Source organism: Zosterops lateralis (assembly GCF_965231275.1).
Source record: "Zosterops lateralis genome assembly, chromosome: Z".
NCBI classification, from domain to species: Eukaryota; Metazoa; Chordata; class Aves; order Passeriformes; family Zosteropidae; genus Zosterops; species Zosterops lateralis.
Genome location: NC_139800.1, coordinates 52731024 through 52741247, shown reverse-complemented (window position 1 = coordinate 52741247; position 10224 = coordinate 52731024). Strand labels below are relative to the sequence as shown.

The 10224-nt window shown below is 44.7% G+C and overlaps 1 protein-coding gene across 1 annotated transcript; it reads right to left on the bottom strand.

Annotated features, from left to right (window-relative positions):
* Window positions 1–1102: 1102 nt before the first annotated feature.
* Window positions 1103–9915, bottom strand: TXN (thioredoxin). Its single transcript, XM_083884226.1, has 5 exons — window positions 9758–9915; window positions 4350–4454; window positions 3624–3683; window positions 2730–2795; window positions 1103–1319 (listed from the first exon to the last, which is right to left on the bottom strand). Exons 1-5 carry the CDS (start codon window positions 9779–9781, stop codon window positions 1257–1259), a joined length of 318 nt encoding a protein of 105 aa, XP_083740352.1. The 5' UTR covers window positions 9782–9915; the 3' UTR covers window positions 1103–1256.
* Window positions 9916–10224: the final 309 nt, after the last annotated feature.

Below are 10224 nucleotides of genomic sequence, written 5' to 3'. Positions count from 1 at the left end.
ACTTCTTGGACTAGAAAAATCTTGTTTCAAATTGGGAACATGTATATTAAGCCATTCAAGGCCCTCATTTCTCCAGAGCCATGCATGCTTGTGAGGTGACTGTAAGGCTGAGTCATGGGTGAGTTTCCTACCACAAAGGCAAGAGACTCACTAATTCCACATTGTTTGCATATGCAGCAGGAAGCCTAGCTTTTCCATGAGTGATACTCAGTGAGCAGCACAGCTCACTAAGCTGTACCTACTGCTAGCTACAGCCCTGCCTCCTTTTTTACTGAGTTCTTATACAGGACAACATCCCAGCTGCAAGGAAGCCATTTTGGTACAGTGGACAAGACACTGTTCCCCTTAGTTACAGAGTAGTTGAATGACAGGTATAAAAAGGTTGGCAGGTCAGCATTCATCTAGACAGCCTAATTCCGGATTGGAGGACCACAAGGTCCAGTTTACTGTCCTACACAATGTCAAATGTGTTCTAAGAGTGCAACAGTGCAATCAAGTGAAAATTACAGGAGTATACAAATCTAAAATTCTCTTGACCTTAAGACATTACAAGTTTTACTTCTCCAGTCATTTGTTCCAGACTATTGCCTAGGAACAAATTAGCCCAACTCAGACTAAACACACTTTTTTAACTAATAAAACCAGACAGTACACATCCCAATGGCAAGGCAAACTGAAAAGGCAAAAATACAGCAAGTCCAAGTCCTACCTTGCACTCCCATGGTAGGATTGCTCTTATGCTCTGGAAGGACAAGTCTTAGCTTTGAAGTCTAAAATGCAGCTTGAAACATTTTAAAAGTCTTTTAACTAAAAAGACGTGACAAAAGAACGAACTATCCCACCCAGTGACTACCCTCCATTTCTCCAACTCCTCTTTCTGTATTTGTAAACCAGATTATAGCCTGGCGATAACCATCTGAGCAGGGTGGCAGCAGACTCCTCCTAAAGCAACTGTCATGGCTATCCCCAAGCCAACAATGATGAGGTTGCCTTCGACCAGTCTGTATACAGATAGTACTGCTTTAACACAGCAAAATCTGATACACACCTGACATTATGAAATTCTTAAGATTTTTGTTAAACACACAGCAATATCCAAAAGTGAAGAGTTTATACTTTATTGTACTCATATATATGGACCAGGAAGATAGTTTGCACCACTTAATCTAGCTAGCTTGTTTAGGGTTTTTTTAAAGTAGAAAAGTTGCAGTAATTTAGCCAAAGCACTCATGTTTCAATGTCTTCATGGCTGGAAATCAGACTAGACTTTTAATGGTCTCTTCCAGCTTCTCTTTATTGGCCCCAGAGAACTCCTGCACCTGTAAAGAGAAATTGAGTTTTAGAACTCTTGCATTCAATGCTTCTTAACATTAGTTGCATAGCATCCAGTCACATATACACCTATTTGACTCTGCTAAAAACAAAAAAATTTCCCACCCTCAAAACTGGGTGTATTTTGCAGATATTAACGTATTTATTTCCCGCTCAATTCAACGCGTGAAAAGTTGAGACAAAACACTATCAAAATTCACTTCTAGACTACCATTGATCCTGAATCAATATTGTGTAAGACTCAAAAAGAGGCTTGAAGACACTCTGAAGGTTCCCATATATCAGAGACAGCTTGAAGTCACCTTGAGTTGCTCAGGACCCTACCAGTCAAATTCTGGAAGGACTGTTCCAGATGTGCCCGGTGTCTCCTGTGAGAACTGTTCTTGGAACTTACAGGGCAGAAAGATAGAGGCAACATTCATCTGCTGTCTCAAAAACCGCAGCTCTGTCCTCCTCTATCTACAGAGTTGCAAGGTACAGAGCAGACTACACTACAGGCCATGAAACTGCTTGCTTGATACAAAAAGCCACACATTGACTGTCATGCTGTAATCTCAGTTCTTCCAATAACATCACGAAGTTGCAGAAGTTCACCCTAACAGAACTGTAGAAGGTTCACACTGACCTCATACTGAGCTGAAAGTCACCCTACATGTGACACTCAGCTATCCAAGGTGCAATTCCATGCCTTCAGCCATGAAACTTACACCCAAACATTGTTTTCCTTTAGAAAAGCCTACCTTGAGCTTGTTTAGCAAACTAAAAGCCTAAGACAACACATTCAGCTCAGCAAGTGCAGGCAGAGAGCTACTCAAACTACCTTGCACAGGCAGCCCACTGTGCTGTCAGAGCACAATCTGCATCCCATCTCATCCATCTCTTAGCAGAGCAGACACAAGGGGTCTATTCAGTCCTCTAACAGGGACAGGACCTTCACTTCAAAGGTCATACAGCCTCTCTGTTAAATAAACTGAAGAGCTGTTTGTTGTACATAACGTCAACCAGGTTAGAGACTTCTCTTTGGGTGGGATTCCATAGGCACCTATAGTCATGTCTCTGAACACAAGCTGCATCCACATAACAAATACTGATCAAGTAAAAAGCAGGTTGTATTGACCAGCAGTCACAGACATCTCACCCCACTATCTCTCATGAAACTGTAAGACTGGCCTGTAACTAACTCAGCTCACTACCTCTGAACAACAGTCTGCATCACCAGTTAACTGCTGGTTACAATTGCTGTGGTACTAAGATGAACTTGCTTGCTCTCAGGAGTGTCTTAATGCTACTAGTATTACAGAGGCATAATCAACAGAAAGCAGACTAAGTAGTCCCCCTCCCAATCTTCTTTCAAGTGTTTAGCTTGTCTGCTCCAGTTCCAAAAAGGCAGAGCCTACCTTCTTTCCATTCTTATAGAACTGGAACGTTGGCATGCACTTCACATCACAGTGTGAAGCAACATCCTGGAAGAGACAAAAAAAAACATCTTCAACTGGGCATATTCTTAAGGATATTAGATTTAGAACCCATCTAGCTGACATCAGTTTAGGTGACAGGGTACATGAGCAGGACATTACTGCTCATGATAAAGCAAAAGCACTTCTGCTTTTGCTTCACTAGCAAAACCAGTGCAGTGTCAACATCTCCCTGAAGTAAGCCTTAAAGATCCCTTTTTCAACATTAATTCATGCAATAGCAAAAACCTTAACCTGTACTCTGTGTTTGGAAAAAAACAATCAGACCTCCACATCAAAACAGATGTCTGCTTGTAAGACCCAAGAGCCCTATGGCAACGCTTGCACTTCCATGTTATATTTTTCAAGTACCTACTTGACAATACTGAAACTGCAATACAGCAGACATTTTATTGCACTTAATTCAAGACCTAATTTCATTTTTAATGAAAGAGGAAACCGTGCCAAGAGCAGTGGAGGGACCAGACAGATCAGTAGGTTGTGAACCATTACATTTGAAGATTGCATCAAAGCAACTTAAGACCTTAGACTAACACTCTATCCCAAAGTAAAGGGTCAATGCTTCTAAGTTATCTGACACATGCCATAGGACTTCAAGTGTGCTAATAACTAAAGTAGTTTGTTCTGTTCAAGTGTTCCCTGACAAAAAAAAAAAAAAAAAAAAAAAAAAATTCCCAGCTAAATCCCTGTGTCTCAGTTTTAAGTTGAAGTAAACGCTTGTTTTGTTTCAGTATGTATGAAGCCATTTGGAATTCTCGTCTGTCATTTTTGTGGAAGTCCTTAGCTGTCCTCCTTCAGCACCACCCCAGACCTTACCTGGGCATCATCCACATCGATTTCTATGAACACCACATCACCATACTTTTCACACAAACTCTAGAAAGAAATAAAAAGAACTATGCAGTTACAGTGTTCTAGGAAAGCTTCCTGAAAAGATGTGTTCATATAAATTGAAAGGCTGGTGCTTCTTAAATTGCTAGTAAAATATACTTTGCTATCATAAAGCAGTATTTTACAACCAGAGCAAAAATTCTCTGTTCTGCTGCAGACAGTTTCTGGAGGAGTCTGTGGCAACGCACTCTCCCCACAAAGACTCAAATATCCCAAGACATAGGTGGAAGGCCTTCTCTTGCAGCCTTCAGCTTATCACCAGAATATGCTACAGCATCTCATACCTCATCAGGAGTAACACAGCCACCTGAACACAGCTGGAGAAGTACATTAACCATGTACAGAAGGATAAACATTGTTTCCTCTCTGTATCCCACTTCTTGAGGCAATGCAACTGGCAGGTCTCTATGGACCTGAAATGCATGTAAGCACCAGGACAAAAGCTAAACCTCATATTAGTTCCCAGCTATATCAACAGTCAGTCTATTTCACTTCATAGTCTTAAAAATAGATACTTCTGCAACTTCGCACTTTTCCAGGAAATGCTGACAATCAAAAAAGGCAAAAGGAATTTTCCTCCATGTTACTGTTAAGCAACACAAACATTTACATACAATTTAATACAGAAATAAACCCAGAAAAACTACTTACGTGGAAAAAGGGCTTGATCATTTTGCATGGTCCACACCACGTGGCAGAGAAATCAACAACTATAAGCTTCTCACCAGCAGATTTCAGCTCTGCCTCAAATTCAACCTACCAAAAAAAAAAAAAAAAATATATATATATAATTAACACATTGATGATTTTCCCTCTCCCAATGCTGGCTTGCTCTCAGAACTAACAAATTAATCATTATAGCAAGCCTTAAACACTTGACTGGGTTATTTGTACCATCATGGAAGTGCTTCAATATGAATTGTTTTCATTGGTGCTAGCAGCAGTCAGTGTCTTATGACTCACCAATTAGAAAAGAACCACAATGCTCAGTCAAACTCACTGAATTGGGGAAACAAGCTAGAAATTCTCTAGTTATGAACACTCAACTCTGACAGTTTTGTGTTATCCCCCAAAATATGATCCTTAGTTTTTTATAATCCATATTGTAATTTCTGTCTTAACAGTAAGACTTTCATTTTGCTCTGGGACAGACTTCCCTCTGCAGAATTTGAAAAGGACAGACACAAACCTTTGTACAGTCCTCCACTCTGGTGACTTCTCCAATCAATGGCTAATATTAAAATGATACTGTGATTTTTATTCTAAACCATGTTTTCAAAAGCAACCTCATAGGATAGTCATTTTTCCAAGGGAACCCATGTTTGACATCATTAGCCAAAGCAGTGCTGCACAAAGACTACACAAGTAAACACCCACTACTTATTCAGAGTCTTCAAGTCTGCGTGTTGCACTTAGTCACACAAATCACCTCTGGACAATATTTCTTGGAACTGAACATCCTTACATGCCATTACTCACTTTTGCTGGTCAAAAAGTGAAGGCTTTAATAGAACTAAAAAATATCAAAAGCAATAAATACTTGCATGCTAGCTAAAGGCAAATAAATATCTCAGGCAGAAGCAGAAAGTACCGATCACCTACTTCCTGGTACTGTCTTTGTCAAAGAAAGTACAAGCTACTTCAATAATTTTCTAGCACTACATCTCCCTGTCAACAGATGTTTCCACTCCCCCCCCCCCCGCCCAGCTCTCTTCAGAGGCACAGCACCCATGTTGGTTTTTTCATCCTTGCATCTTGGACAGTCATAGTCCACTCTGCTACAAGACCAGTAATAACACTCCTATTCTCATTCTGAAAAATAGGAACAGTCAAGTTTTCCTGTCTCCCTATATTCCCCTACTCCTGTATGGACATACTATGCATTCCTGTGCCCATTCCCAGCAACCATGTTTAATGTCCCTGTACACAGCAATCCATGCTGACTGCATCCCTCCCAGTACTTACTTACACCATAAGTTCTTCAGTCAAGCCTCACTCTCTTGGGCCTTGAAACCCTACTACTGTTTTTGCTATAGCTTCTCAGACTGTAACACTGTAACATCACCACTCCATTGATTCCACTTCCCATAGCTACCAGTTACGCCATCCTCTTTTAACCCCCAAGTCTTCTATCCATCTACATAATTACTGTATTCTGCAAAAGGAAGCCCAGCCCTGGAATACATTCATCATATGGCCACACACCTCAGGTTAGCTATTGCACAGAACAAAGGGAAAGTGGGACAGCATCATTACAGCTGGTCACATGTACCATTCACCACGGGTGACCTGGTCCTGGCTACAAATCAGGTGTTACCCTGCAAATCATCTCTACTATCAGTCAATTTTGCTGCAGGACAGTGAAAAAGATATGCTGGGTCCAAAGACATTACCCCTGCAAGTTAAAAAATATTTAACTCGTGAGAAAGTTCTTCTAGTGAGATGCATTTCCCTGGAGGAAGGAAGACAGTAGCAGGAGCAAAACAAAAAACAAGCTGCTTGACTTGTTCGACTGACTTCAACTAGTTGTCTTTCATGTTAACTATAAAGTGACAAGCTTTTTTATAAAAAAATAAATAATCTGTTACCAGAAAGGGAACCTTCACTATTTTGTCAAGTTTTGAGAGGATCTTACAGCTTTGTTAAACAGCATTTTTTTCAGGTAGCAGCTCACTGAGGGAAACCTCAGCTAGCATGCTGGTCAGTATTGTTTTTTTTTTCTTTGTGGTATGTTGAGGGTGGTTGTAGTTTTGGTTTTTTGTTTGTTTGTGGTTTTTTGTTTTTTTTTTTCCTCAGGGAGGAGGGAGTGTTGTTATTTGTTTTTTCTTAAATATTTAACTACAACCTCCCTGAGCACACACAAGACCTCAGTTTGCTTGTATTGTCCTCCAGCAGAAAAGGGCATGCTACCTTCAACAAACATATTGGCAGCAGACATCTCTTCCCAAGGGCCAAGTAAGGAGCTCTAATAACAAAAGTCTCTAGTGTCTCAGAGGTTCCCAGCACCAGGTAATGCTTCAAAAAGGAGGCTGCTGGACACAGATGGTGCTGAAAGGAGTCTGCTGCCCTCAGCAACAGATAATACAGGTCCATGCTATCTAGTAGATCTGATTAAAGCTTGGTTATAAACATTATTTTCAACACATACCAAGTCACCCTTGAACTTGCCCAGTCATCAGCTGACTACCAATGGTTACTGTGTAATTTAGTGAGGTTTTTTAAATACAGAAGCTAGCATAAACAGACCAAAGGTTCAAGTGCCTGAACTCCCACTTCTAAAATATCACTTATAGCAAAAGCTGCGATTTTTCAGCATTTTCTTTAACTCAAATAACAAGAGTGGCAGCTTGAATGAAGAGGAAAGCTTTGGCAGCACTACTTTTTAAGTCTGTACCCCCCATTAGCTTTAGCTATAGAAGGTAGTATGTCCCATAGTCAAACCTTCTTACAAGTTACACTAGTCACTCATCTCAAGGCCACTAGAAAACAACCAAAATACTGCTCCTTCTGTGCCATAGCAGGTACTACAGAGGGACCAGTCAAGCTACCCTGAGAGTATCCATTTTTCAGAAGGTAGTCTGTTTCTGAAGAGGTGTGCAGGGAGCCACTAGCTAGCTCTCACTCATAGAAGCTCTTGCAAACAGTGCAAGAATGGGTTTTCCCTTTGTATCAGAGAAGAATACAAACCTGCTTTACTGAAAACAGGAGTTAATCCAGAAATCCCAGCTGCACTGTGCTCGAATACTCTGGGTGTCACTGACGTTAAAATGCTGATGTCAGCATGACTTTTGAGTTCACACTCTCCACGAATGAGTGACAAAGTTTGCCTTAACTATGATTTAACTGCAGCAGACTATTAGTCAATGCTCATAGCTAGGAGGATAGTGGAAGCCCAGCTAACTTAGAGCAGGCTCTAACTCCAGAGAGGAAGACTTGCAATGTTTAACCTGTCCCTTACACCAAAAGTTTGCCCCTCCTGTGCCACCATAAATAGAGAAGCAGAACAACAATTCCAGGTTGCATTCGCACACCATTCTTTCCCCAGGTACGGAATGGAAGGCATTTCATTCATCTTAAGGAGCTTCCTGCATTCCCGGTTTTTGAGCCGTGGTCGAAAGTGTTAGTTTGTATATTTATGTATCAGATGTTAACACTTTAGCAGTCCAGTGGGAGAGGTCTGGCCTGTCTTCATTTATAAAGTGAATTGACTGTAGAAGACTACAGCCTAGAAAACAAACTTGGACATGTGAGTGACTGCAAAGACTGAGGTCTTGAAACATTTTGGGGTGCAGACGGGTGGGGGAAGGAAGGGGCAGGTCAGGCTTTGCTCTGTGAGGCAGTGCACTGCCTCACACCCTCCATCCCTAGAGGCTGTATCCCAGACACACAGTGCCCACCAATCATGGACACACAGGAGGCAAGGGGTATTTAAGGCCAAACATGCTGCTAGTGATCCTACCTCTTCTTGGAATTTCTATCAGATGAACACCACTGGGACACAGCAGTTAGTAGCTATATGTGCCCTTTTTTATGTCTTTTCTTTCTTCTAATTCCCCCTTCTCAGAATTTTTGAGTAACTTGAAATCAAACAGGCTTGGAGTCTGCTAAGTTGAAAGGGCTATGTTAGTGCTTTGAGAAGTGTTTTATATTGACTGAATGTTCCACTAAAGCCTTTTGCCAAAGTTCTCTGATTTTCTAAAGTTGCCAGTAAAGTCTTTTTTGTTGTTTTGACATCTCAAGAATATCTGGTCAGTATTTCTTTCCTGTGTCTAACTCAGAGTACAACAACTGTAAGTCACTTGGTGAGTGACGTTTTAGGGCATTACAGGATGCCCACACAGCATCACTTGCAGATGCCTCAAAATGAGGTCAAACTGACACTTGCACCAAATTTCAAGTTTAAAAGGTGAGACCAGCTCAACAGGATTTTTTCCTGAAATGATGAGCTTTCTAAGTCTGCATGGAGAATATTTTTTGAGACTTGGGTTCCTAAGTTACAGCTAACAAACACACTATTGTTGTCTATCAACCACATCGGCGGCTGTGCACAAGACCACATGCTATTTCATCACCAGCAGGGCATTCTCCATGTGTTGGTCTAGGCTTTATTACTATTCTTTATCTCAGGGACACAGATGTATTCGCATTCACAGCGATGTGCTGCATTAGGGCTGTGGGTATGTCAGACAGCACATGGGGAAATACTTCTTATGCCAGCAACTCTTGCCGTTTAAGTGGGGGGAATGGGGGAATGGGGGAATGGGCTCCCGCAGATCCTTTCGAGAATTGATGAACTTTGCTATGATGTCCTACCCAGAAATACAAAAGAACTTAGGCCAAACTCTAAGAAAGCCACCTGGTACCCTACAGACGAGCAGCACATAAAGCAAATCGGGACTACTAATTTCGGGTACTGGGTCACAAAACCAGTCAGGTCGGAAAAGCCCCCCGGGATCATCGAGCCCGAGCCGTGACCCGGCACCACCGCACAGCCACGGCACCCTGCGCCACCTCCAGTCCTTCAAACACCTGCGGGGACGTGACTCAACCACCTCGCTGCCAAGCGCGTTCTAACGCCCCATCACCCTGTGTTTTAAGAAATCCGTCCCGATGTGCAGCCCCAGTCTCCCCGGCGCAGCCTAAAGACCGCGTCCTCTTCTGCGGCTGCGGCAGCCCAACACCCACTGGAGAAACCCAACCTTCTCGTTATGATTTAAAGCGCGAGGAGAAGCAGCCGGTCACACACGCGGTGACCCCGCTGGCCCCCTCCCGCCGCCCGCCCGGGCTCGGCCCCGCAGTTCCCCGGCCCGGCCCTGCCCAGCGCCCCGCTCCCGCCGCATGGCCGCACAGGCTCCGCCTGCCGGGCGCCACACGGGCTCTCCCTCGCCATCTCCCGCCGGCCGAGGCCTCTCGGGAGCGCAGGGAAGCCCGAGGAGGGCGGCCGGCCTGCCAGGCTGCCCCGGGCAGCGCTCCCTCCCCGCCCGCCGGGAGTGATGCTCGTCCCCCCGCCCGCCGCGCTCTCGGCGACAGGACACGGCCGCCTCGCACACCCAACTCACCAGGCTGCCCACGCTCTTCACCATGGCGGCGACGGCTGGGAAAGGAGGCTGGCGGTGCAAAGGCAAGAGACCAAGGGCTCGTCCCCGCGCTGGGCTCAGTTCCCTCCCGCGTCTCCCGCCGTCCCCGCGCGCCTCCCGCGCCGCCCCGGCCGCGCTTTTATCCCCCGCGCCGCGCCGCGCATGCGCACGGCCCGCCCCGCCCCGGCCGCTCGCGGCGCCGCCGGGCTCGGGGCCCCGCCCGGGGAGCGGCCCAGGCCCAGGGCACTCGGCCGGGAGCGGGGAGGGCGTCCCTGCCGGCCGCCGGGGAAACCGCCGGCAGCGGCGGAAGAAAGGAAAGCGCAGGAAGGCTGGAAAAGTGCTGTGTAACGATGAGCAGGAAGTGCTCGGCCTCCCCTCCCTCGCCCCCCCGCAGCGGCTCTGACGCGGCGCTCGGGTCGCCTTACGAGAGAGGGAGCTGGCGCTGCTCC

Excerpts from the sequence above, each read along its gene's own strand:
- TXN (XM_083884226.1), bottom strand. The coding sequence starts at position 9,781 with ATGGTGAAGAGCGTGGGCAGCCTG. Across the intron at positions 4,455-9,757 it reads TGAAGAGCGTGGGCAGCCTG|GTTGAATTTGAGGCAGAGCT; the intron begins GTGAGTTGGGTG and ends TTTTTTTGGTAG. Across the intron at positions 3,684-4,349 it reads TGATCAAGCCCTTTTTCCAC|AGTTTGTGTGAAAAGTATGG; the intron begins GTAAGTAGTTTT and ends ATTTCTTTCTAG.